Genomic DNA, 19018 nt, shown 5'->3' on the forward strand with positions numbered 1-19018 from the left:
CATTTGGTTTAACCTTTAATGTAAGTGGGTAAAATTGTTATTCATCTGAGGTGTCATTGTTTTTGTAATCTGATGAAAACGCGATTCCACTGTGAAAATCGCGATTCCATCTGTGAAAACTTGACCTGTAGTATGTTGACCTATTGCATGAATCTATGTAACAATGCTTCGGCTGTTTGGTGATCTCTTATGAAAGCCTTGGTTGTTAAATATGTCCTAACTATTTAGTATATCGTCACTAAGTTATTACTATACTGTCATATTAAACAGGTATGGCCTTGACTTTAAAATAACTTTTGAGATTGGAGGTCATCTATTAGACCCTGATTGCTATTTATGCTCCAAATTTGTTCAGTAAAAAATATTTGTCATTATACAGACAAACATTTCTTGTTTCTGACTCACCAGATAATTATAGCTGGAAAGGTAGATGTTGATGTACACTCATAAAAGACGTGTTGCGCTGCTGCGAGTTCTCAATATGGAAGGCTGGGATGCATGCCCACTACCACTATTGTGTGCTCATTATGCTGCGTGCTGAAGCGGATGACTGATGTACCCATATTCAGCGACTCTCCGTACAGTGCCCTTAAATTGGCACGCTGGAGATATACTGAAGTATGGCTTGGCTCGTGTTTAGCAATCCGTAGATGCAAACCGGCCTCAACATGTGATATTGTTGACGAATAATCTCGTTACCAGTTGTTTATATAAATGGCAACACGCCATTGATTCTTGTTATTATGGTTAAATTGTCCTTAATAATAAAAATTATAGTTTTTACAAGCAAATATTGATATTCTGCTGTATAAAAGAATAAAACACATTTAATTGCAACTTTAATGTGATACTTACTGTTTATTGTGTCGTGATTATACACATTGTATCACCTTATTGAACACCACTTTTATCACTGCAGCTGTAATTGAACTTTGCAGATTAGTATCACATATTTACACCCAGGTTTTTTGTGAATTTTCCACATACTTGTCAGTGAATATTGTTTGACTGGTTATTTCTACGTCTTTATTTCTGTGAAACGTCGTACATGTGTTTGCATTTCTTTTTTTCGCATTAGATTTTGTCTCTGTTAATGTCCATAGGCTCACAAATCGCCATATATGAGGGTTCTCCCCTTCTTGATGCGATCTTGTAACTCGTTTTGGCGGACCCTGCCTTTCACCAGACTCTGAGCCCCTTCCTGCTCTGATGTCACAAGCAGCCATCTGGCGCCCCCAAGAACATCTCCAACATAAATCACCACAACAATCGAAATAGAACGTAATATACTTTTACCTATAACTATTCTCGCAATATCAATGAAGCAGTATGGATGCGTATCACCAACTCCCAATGACCATCATGTGTGTTTGCACCCTTACAGTGATCAACAACGGATGATGACGTCATCCACCAAAACTTTGTTCCTGAAAGACCTTGATGGTGCCACTTGAAAAGCATTATGGAATTTTTTGGCGTGCTGTGACATGATGTAATGTGACATGACTGCTAGTGTGTATTGGCCTGAATCTGTCCTTCTGACAATAGTTTCTTCTTCGGTTTCTTCGCATTATTCTTGGAGCCATTGCTCCTTAGTTCCCTAAACTGCCTATTTATTTAATTCCTAAGGGACTTAAACTGCTTAATTCCTGTCTTTTCATCAGCTTTTTTGTACCATACTTTCTTCTTTCATCGATCAATTTAAGTATTTCTTCTGTTACCCAATGACTTCTCAGTTATATTTCTTGTACCCATATTTGTCTGTCCAACTCCTGTGAATGTCCATTAGATGTGCCCATTCCTCTTCATCTGAAGCACCTATCGTAGTATTCACTATCACAGTTTGTATAGTCCCAGAAAACTTCAGCTGAACATCGTCACTATACAGAGCTTTAGTATCCCATTTATTTCCACCTTAATTCTTCTAATTTTCTTTAATTTCAGCATGCTTTTCATCATTACTAAATTGTGATCTGAGGCTATATATGCTCAACATATTCCTTACAATCCATTAGCTGATTTTGAAATCTCTGTCTTATTGTCTCTCTGATGTACTCTCATGTCCACCTCCTCCTGTAATTGTTGAGTAGTGTATTCGCTATTACCAGCTGAAGTTTATTGTAAAACTCAACTAATTTTCTTCTCTCTCATTCAATACTACTGAGCACATATTCTCCTGTAGCACCATCTTCAGTTCCTTTCCCTATCACACCATTCCAATTCTTTATGACTATTAGATTATCACCTCCACTTAAACACTGAGTTGCCTGTCCAATGTGCTCTTATATTATGTTTTTGGCCTATGTTAGAATCTTAGTTCATAGAAAGTGGCGAGAGAAATAAAATGGTTGTTGATAATGATGTGAAAGACCAGTTTGTGAAATTTTCAGGTGACGCTTATGTCGCTAATCACTAGTTGTTCAGTGATAGCATGATAATGTGTACACTGTCGAGTTTTGGTGAAGACAAAGCTCACATATTCATGCTTACATCGGATTATGAAATATTACCTGTAATACCAATTCTACATGATTCACCAACCTCGGCTGGACAGACAGCATCACGTTTACATTAATACATCATATATAAAATGAATGCAACATTATGGTTTGAACTACCATACTAAAATAGGTACTGTAAAACAAAAATAATAAGGCAGTCAATACTACAACATATTACTACTACTATTACTAAGTCAACATTGTTCACTGGCAACAGCCAGACAGATTGCGTCACATCTTAGCAATTACATACTAAACTAAGATAACAGACAAGAATCATTACATAACACTGATGTTATAAACAATGGTTATAAACAACAATTTTTGGCTCTTAAATGTTTCCATTTTGTGCCTTCCCATGTGATATTATCACATCGACCAGTCTACAGTTTCACTTGCAGAGAAAAATTCATTTACAGAATGTAGGAGCTGTTGCTTGAGCACATGCATCAGTCTATCTCTGAACATCCTCAGTGGCAAGTTCGAACACCTGGTGGTAGGTGGTTGAACATCTTCAGGGCTGCTGTTGGAAAACTGTGCAGTGTCTTAGTTAGATTACCGCCTGGAATATCAATGTTGTCTTTATTTCTTGTGTTGTAGTTGTGTATCTGTTGTCTCTTGCACAAATATAATTGATTTTCTTTTATATAGATAAGAGAGCTGAAAACAAGCTGACTAAACATTATCATTATTGCCAACCGCTTGGAAATGGGTCTATAGTGATCAAATTTCTTGCTGGAAGATATTATTCTTACGGCCTTCTTTTGTAGGAGCAATATGTTTTTACTTCCAGTAGAGTGACACCACAGAAGCTATCCATATGTGACTGTGCCTTTGGAACAGTGCAAAATATATTGTGATTAAGTACTGATCTGTTATCATGCATTTGAGCTTCCTCGGGAGGTAAATTACTCTTCTTCTAAGAAGTCACATTAAATTACTCTTGATAGCTAAGAACGCACATGTGCAATGTGTTCAGTCGTCAGCTTATTGTTAATTGTGATTGCCAGGCATCTGACGTCATCAACATTTACTTAGGGTCCACAGTCACCAAGGATGCATAATGTTTTCTGGTTTTATCTTGTTTTAATTTTTTTTGTTCCCTTTGAACCAATTTTTGGCTGCTTCAAACAAAATATCAGCATCCTTTAGCGTCTCTGCGGAATTTTTATCTTTAGTTATTAATGTTGTATCATCAGCAAAGAGCAGGCTATCACCATCACAACTTAAATCAATGACAAATATTAAAAAGAGTCGAGGACCAAGTGCTTTTTTCACAAGATATTGCTTCCTAGAAACAAACACTCTGCCATCTGTCGCTTAGGTAAGATGACAGAGCCTCAAAAAGACACCCATAAGTTTTTAATCTTTCCAATAGTTTTTTCTAAGAAATGCAGTCGAATGAATTGGTTAGAATACAAAGAATTAAGGCCATGGAGTTCTCTTCTTCAAATGCTTCCATCTTCTCTGTTATTATATCAAGCATGCAGAAAATGTATATATCCCTCTTCTAAACCCATAATGGTTATCCAGGAAGAGGTTGTGGTGTTCAGAATAAGATAATAGTTGATTCTTCATTGAAATTTCAATCACAATTTCTAGTACAGGTATTATAGAAGGTGGTCTGTAGCTGGATGGAATGTTAAGATCACCTTTTTTATACACTGGCATTGTCTTTGCCAGTTTTAAGAAGTCTGGAAAAGTACCAACCTGAAGGCATTGGTTAATGGCAGGAGTTAAATATTCAGCACTATCAGGTACAGTATCCTTCAGAACTGCACATTATCTGCGCTAACAGAGTGTTTAAAACCTATCACACCTGGAAGCACTTTCTTCCACCTGGTCAAGGTTCAACTATTGCTAATGCTCATATTGTTTATAACACCAGTTTCTAAATACGGTTCTTCAGCTACAGTATACCCAACAACATCAATAAAATATTGGTTAGAATCATCAGGGCAATAGGTCTTTTTCTGTGTTCATACACCAGTTCCCAGACCGCTTTGCCTGGATTCGGGGATTCAGAAATGAAGCTAATATCATATGCCTTTTTGGCTGCTTCTACTCCTTTGCCGTAGATTCTTTTAGCCTACAGGTAATAACAATGAAACATATCTTTGGCTCTGTCATCTTTTGCTGCTTTAACTCAGTCATTTAGCATCAAAACAACATACTTTATGTTTTCCAGCTTTTGACAGTGCTATTCCTTGTCTCTGACTATTTTTCTTCTATTTTTTAGTTTATATAAGGGATTCTCTATGGTTACTGATGAGAAACAGCTGCTAAAATTTATTCTGAGAAGCTGGAAAATACATTTAAAAGCATCACTTGGTCCCAGTCCTACAACTTCAGGTTGCCAATCAATCCTGGCGATCACATTTTTGAAGATGTTTATTCCTTCCACCGTTATGTTTTTTTTACTAAAGGCATAGTCACAATACCACATACTCGCTTGGCTATTTAGATAGACACTTACTTTGTAGTCTTAGGCGTTTAGGTTGCAGACGATGTACAAAGGCAAGTGTCTCCTCTTATTGGTTCATGAGTAGACACATCCAATCAATAGCTACTCATAAGTACTTTGATGTTTTCTTTTTACTGATACCTTCTCCAAAATGGATGCTGAAGTCACCACACAACATAATTTTTTAATTAATACGCATTACACAGCACAAACTGCTGCCAATCTTGATGAGAAAATTATCGAATTCTCCACGAGGTGTATTATATGCAGTTGTGACAACAATATTTACATCACATAGTTGTAATGCAGGCAATTCTAAATCCAGGTCAACACAAAACTTTTTAGGTCAGCTTCCGAGACACTAGGACTATTTGTATAGACAGATACCCCTATGTATGTAGTTGTTTAACGATTCCCTCCACTTATCATTTCAGGATATTCCATATGTCTATAATAATCCTCTTCCTGCTACGCTAGACAGTACTCACTGATTCACAAAACATCTGGTTTGACTAGGTCCACAAAGATGGTTAAATTATGCAGTTTTGTTCTGATACACTGGATATTTACACTTGCTACAAAAACAGGCACATTCCCATCTGACATAAATATTAAACTGGAGAGCGGTACTTGCTCCTGAATAAAAAACGCTTTGTAACTACATATTTAAGGCTCACAGAAGGATCCATAATTCATACTTTAGGTAATGATCAACACCTAGTTTAAAAGTGCCATTATATCTCGTCGTCGTTTTCTCAACTATAAAATAGTAGCAAACTGAGGGTTAATAAGGTGTATCCAACAGATTTTTGATAATTTAGTTATATGTCGCGAAAGGGCTGTAGTACGTGCTACCGAGAATGTGATTTTAGAGAGCATTACGGCTAAAATATGAGAATAGCGACATTGTGAAACTCGAAGCGATTCCGGCAGTTTTTTGTTGTTGCAATTATCTGTCGAAACCTAAAAATTTACGTAGCAGTATCTTCCCACAGAGGAGGTAATTCTACAGTGTATCTTCTGCGACGCTTGTATTAGATTATCGCTACAATTTTCACACTAAATTACAAGTTTGGACTAAAGTGTACTTTTAATGTGGAAAAACAATTACATTATGTGAAGTCTTGTCGCGTACGACTTTCTGAATGTATTTAAAAACTTATCAACGACGTAGTTGGTCTCACGTCTTTCTTTTACGCTGTTGTTTATTGGCAACTATGTTGGCATTACATTTCGATGCTCAATTGTCATCTGAGGTGGAAGGCGTACAACTGTCATGTGAAGTTTCTGCGAGTTGTGGAGGTTGCTTTTCGTAAATTGTGTGTGTAGTTCACGTACCGTAGTATTAGGAGAGCGTTTCTGTGGTGAAGATCATTCTCTTCTGTACCGTTTTCGTCTGACTGATAAACATGATGGTAAACTTCTTTTAAAAAATTGAGAGCCGGTGCTCCTGAAGTTTCAGCAGATTCATTAAGACTGTATTTTGTTTATGTTTCAGGAAGGGTTGGAAGATAACGCAGATTTAATTAACGACGATAATAGGAAGGTGAGGAACTGTAAAAGTGGAAGATAACCTTTCATCTCCTCACCAACGCGATCAGTTTTTTTTCTTTTTTTTGTGAACCCTATTTTCTAAATTCAGAACGTGATATTATTAGTATGTTGTTTCTGTAATATAAACATTAACGTGCAAGGTTGGGTGAGGACGGTATGTAGACTCGTCGATAACAATGTGTTTATAAGTTTTACTTAAAACGTTTTACATCGCATCCGTTTTTAAGTTGCACCAGTAGTTTTTAGTGTACTTCTTCATTGCATCCTGGTTGTCTGTGACTACTAGTGTTTACTCTGTGTTCCAGGACGGTTTAGACGATAGAGACATTTTAAGTGGTGATAATAGAAAGGTGAGGGAGCATCTTTACTCATTAAAATAGTGTTGTGTAGTGCATGTTTTTGTTGAAATGCTGCCTTTTACAGTTGCATGCCCAGTTTTGGCAGTATTAGCTTATTCAATTTATAGCTTGTGTTATGACATCTTAATTTCTATAGGGCACTTCTATATAGAATATACAAAAAATGTTTTTGCAACTGCTTCTTTGTGTAAATCTTTCTTTCCACGTCCTTACACATGTTTTAGTGTCAGAGTTATTTGGCTGCTTCCTTTTTCCCCCATTCTTGCTATAACTGTATAGGCCTACAGTAAATATGTGAACCCCCAGTCCCTTTCATATTAACTATTTTAGAACTTAGATATTGTAAATTAACACTGGTGATTAGATAGAGCCTGCTTCTCAAAAGTTCTTACATTCATTTCCTGTATTTTTGTCAAGAGTGGCATTGATTGTACAGATTTTTTGGTATAAATTCTCACAGTTCGTCCTTTGGAGCTTCATATGGTTCTAGCATGCAATACTTTGAAAATGGGTGGTGATTAATATTCTATAGTTCTATGTTTGGATGTGTATGAATAGGTTGTTGACACCTAGGAGTCTTTCCCCTAGAACCCCTAGCTGATGTTTCATCTACTTTCTGTAGGCTTGCATTAAATTATAATCCTTAGACCAGATTATTTTATTGTTCAATATTAGTCCTAAATGCCTCTTCATTTATTCAGTTGTAGAAAAGCAGTTATTTTGATCTTCCTCTACTCAGTTGGTGTTTTTATTTGTTACTTAATACTAAGTGTTTAAGTAACCACTGATTTCAGAGAACCCCCACTTTTCTACGTATTTCGTAAACTGAAATCTTCTGCAGTGTAAATGCTAGCGTTAACTGAAATTTTTAGCCCTGCGTCAGGAGGGTTTGTTTTAGAGTATCTGATGGTTACAAATTCTGTCAAATGCCTGTTGGCAACGAGTTAGCCTCTTGCCCCCAGGACATTAAATTCCATGTCTGTATGGAAATGTTTAACTGTAGTATTGTACATTTTACAGTGGTTATGAATGTGAACCATTGTAGTGCATGGCAAAGGCTTTAAGCCTTTGTGCACACTGTAATTATTCTCATTGTCTTTACAGACTTTATAGGAGGAATAAGTAGAAGATTCCTCATGTGAAGCTGATTCTTGAAAATTTTTGGGATAGTTTGCACCTGTCTTAATTTCTTCCAGTTCAGTTTCTTCAGCGTCTGTTATACTATCCCCTAGCTCAAACGTATGGCCATTTGTGCTGCTCTTCTTTGTATGTATTTAATAACCCCTGTTAGTTTTACTTGGTGCAAGTTCGACATACTTGAGCAAAATTGTACAATAGGTTGCACTAGTATTTTGTAAGTGATCTCCTTTGTATGCTCACTGCATTTTCCCAGTCCCAATGAACCGGCATGTGTTATCTGCTTCACATTTGACTGACTGCATGTGTTCATTATATTTCATAAGCCTTCAAATGTTTAGGCTGTACCTGGGTATTAGTTGCAGTCATAAGAGACTGTGGTTCGTTGTTTGTTTGTTTTTAAACTAAGTTGACAGTTTTTCTGCACTTTGAAATCTTAATAAGATCTGACTGAATATTTGTGCAGATTTTTTTATATGATTTAATTCTATGTAGTTGTATCATCTGCAGTGTCAGATTGTTGATATTGTCTGCCAAGTCATAAACATAAAAAAATGAACAATTATGTTCCAGATTTCCCTGGGCACAATGAAACTTACTCCTACAACTTTCGGGGTTCCTCCATCTGAGCTAACAGTTGTCCCTGCAAAAAAATCTCAACCCAGTCGGATGAGTTTTACCATATTCCAACGAAATCCTGAATGATATTTCACCACACTATACCACATCTGGTGAAGGAAAAGAAACTGACCCGGCTGTTCTGCAGCATTATTGACACATTCTGCTGAAGACTACTACAGTCTATAGCCATGTGACCCCTCTGCCCAGAGTCATGACACATTTCTCCTATGTTACTTTGTTTTTAAAATTCCTTAAAAGCCCCTTTGGAAACAATTTTCATTCATGGACAATAGTGCACATTCCTCTTCCAATGTTATTTCTAATGCTGTATAGTTGTTTGAATCCGTACAATTGAAGACACTGAAATAATTGCATGAAATTTTCTGTTAGTTCTTCTACAGCTGCTGGGACTGCCTCTTCAAGCACAATCTTTAATCTGCATGAAAATTTTGTTGTGCATGCTAAGTTTATTTCAGTTATAAGAAATTTTGTGACCGTATTGTAATCCCATAACTAGAAAATTAAAGAATTCCATAATAGTATAACATCTGAAATCTGAAGTACAAGGTGTGTTTTTTAAGTAAGTACCATTTTGAAAGTAAAAAAAGACATGCTAAGATCTCAATAATACATAATTTCCGTCAATATTGAGGAGGCACTTGTCATAGCGTTGTACCAGTTTTTTTGAATACCCTCCTCATAGAAGTCTGCCGCTTGACTTGTTAACCACTGCATCACCACTGTTTTGACTTTGTCATCATCTTGAAGACTCTTACCGTCCAGGTATTTCTTAAAGTGCAGCAGCTTACTGTAAAAAATTGCACAATCTGCGCCATTCAATTCAGAACAAAAAACGTGGAAAGTTGAGCAAGGGCATTATTTTGCTGCAAGACAATGCCTGTCCGCATGTGGCGAATCAGACTAAAGATCTCATCACATCTTTTCGATGGGAAACTCTAGATCATCCTCCGTACAGCCCCAGTCTTGTGGTCAGTGACTACCATCTGTTCCTGCACTTGACGAAACACCTGGGCGGTCAGCGTCTTCCAGACGATGACGAAGTCAAAACAGTGGTGATGCAGTGGTTAACAAGTCAGGCGGCAGACTTCTATGAGGAGGGTATTCAAAAACTGGTACGTTATGACAAGTGCCTTAATATTGACGGAAATTATGTAGAAATGTAGATTAAGGTACAAGCTTCCATGTAAAAATAAAATTGAGATATCTTAGCACGTCTTTTTTTAAATTTCAAAACTTTATTTATTTAAAAAACACTCCTCGTATTTTAGGTGAGCTTTGCCATGTACAATTGTCAATTATGAACCAAAAAAAAGAAAAAGGGAAAATTAATAGAAGTAGTTGGTTTTGGGAAGTTGGGAAACAGTATTCTACAAAGATAAGACTGGCCGAGTTTGAAATCAATAACCTATCTTGCTAAAATACACCCTTAAGAAATTTATAAAAATCTGAGTTCATAAAAACTGATTTGAGTGTGGGAAAAGCCAAGAAATTGTAGACTTTGAAATTTTTGGTGTGTCAGATGTTTTATTTTCAATTTGCATAGAATGAATGCATCATAAAGTGCAGACAGTGTATACTATTTGTTTATTTCATAACTTTTCAGTTAAAGCAATGATGTGATGACAATTTACTTTTTCGTACATCACTGAAGTGTCATTCAGCAGCACTGTTTAATGGAAGTAATTGTTTTGAATAACATATTTGCATTTTTCTTTAAGGTGATTTGAAAGTTATTTCAAAGAATTTACACTTGGGGTGTACTGTTTTGGTATGGCATGTAGGATATATAAGTGCTAAAGTTAGTGAAGAAATTCCTCAGTTCAGTACTATAGTCAAGTGTTCAGAGACAGATATACAGTAGACATGTTGGAATTGTAGGTTGCTGTAATCATAAGAGACGAAGATACTTGGACATGATAGACTAGCATGGAGAACTCCACCTGAACCAATTTTCAGACTGATAACAACTGTTTGTCTGGACTTTAATAATTAATGTTGATTGGCAGTGATTTAATGAGGCCAGTCTATGTAATTTATGATATTAATATAATAGTGGGAAACATTCCACGTGGGAAAAATATATCTAAAAACAAAGATGATGTGACTTACCGAAAGAAAGTGCTGGCATGTTGATAGACACACAAACAAACACACACACAAAATTCAAGCTTTCGCAACCAACGGTTGCTTCATCAGGAAAAAGGGAAGGAGAGGGAAAGACGAAAGGATGTGGGTTTGTCCATGCTGTTAACTCATTGTTGCTGATGTTTCATTTGAGGACATGTTAAAATGCTTCATAATAAAAAGATGCAGAACATAAGAGGCAAACTGCCTTTGAGTTTATCCTCAATCAGCATGGTAATATTAAATTATGCCAAGTCTGCATGCAAATTGTAACATGTTTTTGTGTGTTATATCCTGTTTGTAGGAAAGCTTGATGTAGCTCACTCTTTGTTTCAGCCTGGAAGATCGGAGACAGTGGATTTAACGGATCATTCATTACTTGTTGATATATCTGATGCTTTGAGTGAAAAAGATAAAGTTAAATTCACAGTTCACACTAAGGTAAATGCTATTAGTATTATTAGATTAGTGAATGCTTTGGTGAATGAGTGTCACACAGTAAAAAGGTTCTGGGTTTTTGCAAACTCCTTACCTTTTTATTCTTCTTCTTCCTCCTCCTCCTCCTCCTCCTCCTCCTTGTCCTCCTCCAATTTTTTTTAGTGTTTCTAAAAGTGTCCCAGGTTGCTGCACTACTCAGTGGGAGTACATATTTTAGGATGGAGCAGTTCTTTGGTGTCTTTGTAATAAAACTAAATTTCGTGGCATTTCTTGGTATGTAGATTCTAGATCCCTGTGTGGTATAAGAATTCTACGAGTGGCTTCTTCGTTTAACATAATAGGCTTAGTAAAGCCACAGTCCTGGAATTGTGTTGAGATTGAGTCGTTCATTCTGCAGTACAGTATGCATCATTTTTTAAATTTGGATTAAAACTGTGTGCTGTCTCAGGACTCACTCCTTTGCAAGCAGTGTTCCGAGTGAGTCGTCATGGAACAGCTCATGGTCCACTTCCATAGCGTCAGTCGTACTCGGGTTATGGCTAAGCCATATCTTCATAATGTCTTCTCTTCCAGGTTTCCTAGTACAGCATATGCCAGAGTTTGGCATTGGGATGTAGGAGAGGGGTACTGGCAAAACTGAAGCTGTGAGCTTGATTAGCTATCATACTAGGATAGCTTAGTTGATAAAGTTGCTTGCTAAATCTTAGTTTCTGAGTTTGATATCCATTCAGGCACAGCTACTTAGAACACAGAACTCACTCTCCCTCGTTGGGTGAAAGAGACTTTCATTTATCACTATAGTCTGATGAAAATTACTTTTTAGTTCATGCCTTGCATGTTGGAGCTGGTTTCCTCCAACTGGAACATTGTCACAGCTGAACTGTTTGCTGTTGCCAAATTGCCACAACAGATGATCAATTCACTTCGAATTCCTTATTGTGCTTTCCTTTTGGATGTTTTTGGGTCCTGGTTCTTGTCCTAACATTTCATTGGACATGACCCCCTCCCTCCCACACACACACACACACACACACACACACACACACACACAACAAAGGTAATGAAATACATACATTTCATATACAGCACTAGCTCAACACTATTGGATCCTCCTGCACAAGATGCGATTTTACATCGCATCCTATCAGCACAGAGTTCGCCCTTCAGTTGATAAGATTCATATGACATTGCATGATGCCTAACTATTGTTAAGGGAGCAAATTGTTCCAACTGGTTCTATAGAGGAATAAATATAACACTGTATCAAAAAGTGGTGGTGTTGCATAGAAATTAAGATACAGTCCTGAAGTATGGAAGGTTGTGGGTTCAAATCTTATCAGGTGGTATAATGCTTTTATTTTTTAATCTTGATCAGAATGACTGTTGGATTTTTATTCAATTAATTGATTTAAATGTAGAATTTTATTTTTTGTCGTGGTATTGACATCATTTGCTCATATTTTTTCATGTCATTTGTTTTTTGTTTGGAATCTGGCAGTGTTGCCTAGATTACCTGTAACATTGTCAACCCGGTTTACAATGTGTCTGCTCGTGTAGCCTGTGTGAGGATAGTTTCAGGCAGACAATGAAAGTGAAAAGGTACAGCTTGTTGCTAGTTTTGAAACTAAAATTTTTCTGCCTTCAGTTTGCTCACAGAGGTCAGCTTTATTCACCCTGAACAAAACCAGTGTGGTTAACGGTTCTCCCACAGGTTGTTGATTGCAGTTTTCTCAGGTACATTTCCACATAAAGAGGTTGTGGTTAAGGTAGAAAATGAGTGTAAATTCTGGGCTACGAAACTTGTCAGCTGCAGTTGAGTCATTGGTCATTTGAAATCGGCTGTGGGCAGAGCCTCTCACATCCTGTCATTCCTGATGTCAGTTGCTCTCAGCATCTCTGCTTTACATCTAACAGAACTTCAGCACTAGTGAAGTGACACGCTGTGTTTGCATGTTGTCTTTAACAGATTGGCAGCCGATGTGGCAACGCAGTAGTGTCAAGTGACAGATGTCAAGAAACAAGTAATTTCAGTTGGGCTTCAGTTGATATTTGTCTGTTGATTATACTTAATGGAGTTTAACATATAATAGGCTAAAAAAATCCTCATTTTAGAAGAAGCAATGGACAAAAACAGTTGGCTGTGTTGCTGGTAGTGCTAGACATCTGTGCCCAAGGGTGTACTGGGTTCTTCTGTAACATTAAGGTAAAACTGGGTTGACAACTAAGCTAGAATGTTGCATTTCCTGTCAACGTGTTTACCCACTGCTTACTGGTTCCTCTACATTGCTCATTACGTATTCCTCTCATAACTTTGCATTAGTGTAGTAATTATGGTTAATATTTTGGTATGTAAATTCTTCTGAGACTGAAGATAATTTTAATTTGATAAACTTGCCAGTGTGTTTCCATTGGGACATACAGTTATTTTGTTTTCAGACAACTCTACCAGAATTTCGTAAATCAGAGTTCTATGTTGTTAGACAGCATGAAGAATTTATATGGTTACATGACAGATTTGAAGAAAATGAAGATTATGCAGGCTACATTGTAAGTTAAATGCTTAAAATGCTTATTGTTTGAATTTGAATTCAATTTTTATTTTATTAAAAATACTAATTTTCCAAAATAGATTCCTCCAGCTCCACCTCGACCAGATTTTGATGCATCCAGAGAAAAGTTACAGAAACTTGGTGAAGGAGAGGGTACTATGACGAAAGAAGAGTTCACAAAAATGAAACAAGAGTTGGAGGCGTAAGTTTGTTTCGGAATTTTCACTCAGTGTTTACTGGATTTCTTTATGGCTGTTGTCTTACAAGAAAGAAATGATTACATACTTGTATAAATCGTCCCTGATAACACACACACACACACACACACACACACACACACACACTGAATACACATGGTGCACCCAAATCTCATTTTTCTAAACATATTATGCAATATAGCTTCTGATTGATTGTGTAAACACTTAAAATTTGTTCCAGTAATTTGATTCTAACTGTCGAGGTTTTCTATTTGGTAATAGATCTTCCCTCCCACAAAAATGTTTCACTATTTTTGAAAAATGCTTAGTTTGTGGCAGGTTTCTGCTTGCATTTGTAACTGCAATAATGTAGGCAAAGTGATTATATGTGGAGCCAAGGACAAGATTACTGGTATATGATTGAAAAAGAAGTTCTCACTTCCTTTATTTAACTGAAAAGTAGCACATTTTATTTTCATGAAATGGAAGCAGATACAAAAACATTACTATGACCATTGCATTAGAAAATGTAACTGATTGGCAGCAACCCTGTATTCTGCATTGTTGACTACTTGAATTGCTATACCCATCTGTCTGGTAGCAGCAAAGGGCCTCGTTCACTTACAATGGTGTCTCAAAACATTCATTAATTCTGTGCCCAGGAATGTGAATATCTTTGCTTAATAAGAAGTTTTCTAAACATTCAAAGTCTCCAAAACATTGCAGCTCAATACTAATTTTCCAGCACGAGCCATGTAGCTCTTTTCTCCCCAACATATTTAATTTGTAGTAGATGGGCTAGTAACAGTTTTGAACTCATTAATGTGAGGGATAAGATTTTTGAACATACCTTGTTCTCCTGAGGCTGCTGACATCCATAGGCAAACTGTACTCTCTTTATGAGAAATCTGCAAAAGTACTGGTAACAACATTTCATTTTACAAACTAAATTGAAAGTTTGTGTATTGGCAAGATTTCTGTAAAACAACTGATGCATGGAAAATAGATATTTTATCAGATTAATAAAATAATTACAGCCCAACACACAAACATGGCAGTGGAAAATGATACCTGAAATTCAGTTTCCTGGAAGATGTCACATGTAAATGTGATGACAGTAATTTATGTTAATACCCTTTTTTTTCCACTTGTGTTCTTCAGCCATGCCTTCACTTTAAATTGCATTTCACTTTTTGATTAATTTTTCTCCATCTTGTCTTGATATTCAGTCATACCTCATTTGTTCTGTTATAAACTGCAATTTCAACCTAAGTAAGGGCAATTGCTGACGGTCCGCCACATTTTAATGTCCTGTCCGGATTTTAACACACTGCGTCTAGATCTTAACCTGCCATGTACTTTCGATGCCATTTTAGCGGATGACCCACGAGCAGCTGCTCGTGTTCTTCGTTTTATCAATTTGACAAACCTCTCTAAGGACATTTGATGATGCTGTTTTTTAATCCTATGCCTGTCAGTCTGTCTTTTATCGTGTTTTCCCTTTTAGTTGTTGTTTTAAACTTGTGCCTCGCGGTGCATTCTTAACGTAGTCAGTGCGCTAATGACCATTGAAGTTGTGCGCCCTAAAACCACAAACAAAAAAAAAAAAACCCCTAAGTAAATATTCTTACAATAACCACTTCTTATTAACATCTGTGTAAGCTTTTTCTTCTTACATAAAATTTTGTTTATTTCTTTAAAATGGCCGGCCGGGGTGGCTGAGTGGTTCTAGGCACTACAGTCTGGAACTGCGCGGCCACTACGGTTGCAGGTTCGAATCCTGCCTCGGGCATGGATGTGTTTGATGTCCTTAGGTTAGTTAGGTTTAAGTAGTGCTTAGTTCTAGGGGACTGACTACCTTAGAAGTTAAGTCCCATAGTGCTCAGAGCCATTTGAACCATCTTTAAAATGATGCTATAACAGGCCGGTATCAGACTTAACTAATTCAGGTCTCTAGAGATGTGAACTAGGTAAAGGTTTCTCATGGATGATATTCATGAACAATGAAATTGACAGTAATGTGTAATACTTACTATACATATCTAAATATTTTGAATCTCTTTTTCCTTTAATGGCCTTCAGTTGCATCCATACATGTAGTCCAAACATAGTGTCTTAAAAAGTTAAAACTTCTTGGTAAATAATACGGAAAACCAGACAGACATCATGGGCACCTAAAACAAAATGATGCTGTCAGAATTCAAACAGGTAAGAGTGTGTGTGTGTGTGTGTGTGTGTGTGTGTGTGTGTGTGTGTGTGTGTGTGTGGTGCACATTCCTTTAGTAAATTTTTAAATGCCAAAACTCACCATGAAGAAGAAGATTAACACACGAGGACGTGCTCGGTGCACACAATTATCTCTGTAATCAGCCAGTCAGTTTCCCAACTATATTATGGACAGCTGAAGATATGATAAATATTCTAAAGCTGCCCCCCCCCCCCCCCCCCCAACACAATATGGTGATGGTACCAGTTGGAAGCAATGAAGGTGGTGTCAGTGTCAGCGGTGGCTGAATTTCCACCTGGCAATGGTCTTCGTCTTCGCGAAATGTGTCTTGTTACCTTTGTGAGTAAAGTTGCATTTCAGAATGTCTTAAGTTTGTTTTATTTATCATATTTTCTGACAAGAAATACAGAATTTGTGATCAGTTACGTAGAACAATAAAGAAGTGTCAAAAATAAGAATATGCTACAATGAAATTTGTTACATAATTTTTTGTCTCAATGTTTTTACAAGGATGCATCACCAATTTGACATAAAATTTTAAGAAAAGAGAGGAAAAACATTTAAAATATATCAGCCCTAGCAGTCAACCCCATGTTAGTTTGGTCTGTAATTCTGATAGTAGGTTGTTTTATGGAAGTATAGTTTTTAAATTTGTTCACTGGTTATTTCTCACTCTATATCATTGCAGCTGCCTAAACCCCAGGCACAAAGTATTGGTCAGCAGAATGACAAACATAGCCCTCCCATTCGCAGATGTTCAAGGGGAGAAGAGAGGATGGGGGGCACTCTGCCGAACGTGTTTTGGATTAGAGTGCCCATGTTTTTATACGCAACAGAATTTTAAGTAAGGAGTACAAAATATGTAAACCTAGTGCACAAGACTGTTCAGTATTGTTTTAACAAGAGTCTTGTATTGCTATTATGCAGCCATATATATGCCTCAAAAACAAAAGGACTTGATCCAAGCAACTGAACTATTAAGAAATGAATGTAATGATTTTCAGTCAGCAGGGCAATCATGTGAATGACATTCAGCAACATGAGTGTTCAGATGTACTTAACTTTAACAATGCCAGCTTTAAAACCTAAAGAAAAACTCTAAACAGTTTGTTAATAATTAAGTAGTGCTATGTTACTGCTTTAATGACACTCTCATTCATTTGCACTGCATTTTTGAATCGCAACGTAAAAAAAATATTCAAAGCAGTAAGATCTCGGGCACCAGCTGCAGTTCAGAAGCCATGTGCTTCGATGCAGTCACAAAACATGTTACCAAAGTCAAGAAACAGTATTTCACGAACACCATTCGGACTCCACTATAGTTTTTCGCTTGAGCATTAAACAGCTGCAGTGGGACAAAGCAGGTGAAAAACCAGTGCACATACAAATTTAAAAGCTGTACTTCCAGGTCATAACTGTGTAGCTTTCAGAATTACAGTCCTGTGTGCGATATTTTGCTGGAGTTCATACCTTGAAAGTGTGCTGCTTTTTCTCGTTGTTGAGGTCAAGTTGGTAATATTTCCTTGTTACTCCTGCATATTGTGACCTGCATTAATGACTACTCAGTTTTGTAATTCGGTTGTCTGTTCATTCACCTTTATGGTGCATTTTTACATCTTTATTCCCTACAGTTTTGTTGTTCTTTTTCACATGAAAATTTGTTCAGAGTAGTTGCATGTCTACTTTCTTTGTTAAACAGTAGAAAAAAATTTGCCCTAGCTGTGTTAAGAAGCAGTACTTCATAATTTATTTTATTGGCCAGTTGTGAATGTCATTCCAAAAGGATATTGCATTTTATAGCCTGATCATATAAATAGAAAAGTGTAGTAAGAAATAAATCATGATAGTTCCGTGTATATAGTGAATTTCTTTATATAGTGGAGATGCTGAGTCACAGCAAGGCATGACAAGACTATTGGAAAGTTTCCGGCCAACAAGGCCTTCATCAAAATTAAACATAAGCACACGCACACACTCGTGCAAATGCAACTCGCACACACCTGACCAGTCTCTGGCAGCTGAAGCCAGACTATGAGCAGCTTGGCATTATGGGAGAGGCAATCTGGTTGGGGTAAGGAGGAGGCTGGGGTGATGAAGGGGAGGTATAGCAGGGGTGGGTGGAGACTGTTAAGTGCTGCTGGGAGTTTGCAGGGACGCGGTGGAGTGTGGGGCAGCTAGGTGCAGTGTGGAGAGGTTACAGTGGGTGGGGTATGAGTGGGGGTAGTGGAAATGGAAAGAAGTAAAAAGACAGATAGGTGTGTTGTTGGAATAAAGTGCAGTGTAGTGCTGGAATGGGAACAGGGAAGGGGCAAGATGGATGACAATGAATAATGAAGGTTGAGGCCAGACTGCACAGTACTCCAAAAGGAGCGGAGAATCAGAGAGTACAAGACCCTGGACCAGTTGACTTACCAGGAGGCTAAATGTAATTTTGAATGATTACACCCCATTTGGCTGACGTCCACGTATGCTGCAGCTACATCACCATTGCCATCCCAAGTGCCAGTGGTTCCTCATGCCACGAACAGTGGGCCCTCAGGGTCAGCAGAATACATCTGCCCCCTTGGTGGTAGGGGGCAAATCTTCCTCTGTTACTCCCAAAGCACATACCTCGGTAGCAAGGCCCTCTACTCCCTGCCAGAGAAGCAACAGCCTCCTCCGGCTCCTCTCATGTGGAAGGGATCCCTTGGGGCCCTCTCTCCAAAGGTCTCCACTAATGCCATGGCATACACTCGCCAGTGGCTCAAGGAGCCAAAAGCTGCTGGACGAAGAGCTTCATGGTCTTCCTCCATGCCTGAAGCTATTTCAGAGAAGTCTTTCCAGCAA

General features: G+C 37.5%; 1 protein-coding gene across 3 annotated transcripts in view; it reads left to right on the forward strand.

The window, feature by feature from the left end:
* Positions 1-6197: 6197 nt before the first annotated feature.
* LOC124775085 (sorting nexin-6-like) overlaps positions 6198-19018 on the forward strand; it is a 76461-nt gene continuing 63640 nt past the window's right edge. Inside the window, exons 1-6 of one of the 3 annotated variants that reach the window (XM_047249891.1) lie at positions 6199-6380; positions 6464-6511; positions 6825-6869; positions 11118-11222; positions 13656-13766; positions 13849-13970. In XM_047249891.1, the coding sequence (XP_047105847.1) occupies positions 6375-6380; positions 6464-6511; positions 6825-6869; positions 11118-11222; positions 13656-13766; positions 13849-13970 (437 nt within the window). In that variant the 5' untranslated portion in view covers positions 6199-6374. Of the gene's footprint in view, positions 6381-6454; positions 6512-6824; positions 6870-11117; positions 11223-13655; positions 13767-13848; positions 13971-19018 lie in introns of those variants that run through there. The other 2 variants (XM_047249893.1, XM_047249892.1) reach the window with 2 other exon arrangements.

This window comes from Schistocerca piceifrons, chromosome 2, assembly GCF_021461385.2.
Source record: "Schistocerca piceifrons isolate TAMUIC-IGC-003096 chromosome 2, iqSchPice1.1, whole genome shotgun sequence".
Taxonomy (NCBI): Eukaryota; Metazoa; Arthropoda; class Insecta; order Orthoptera; family Acrididae; genus Schistocerca; species Schistocerca piceifrons.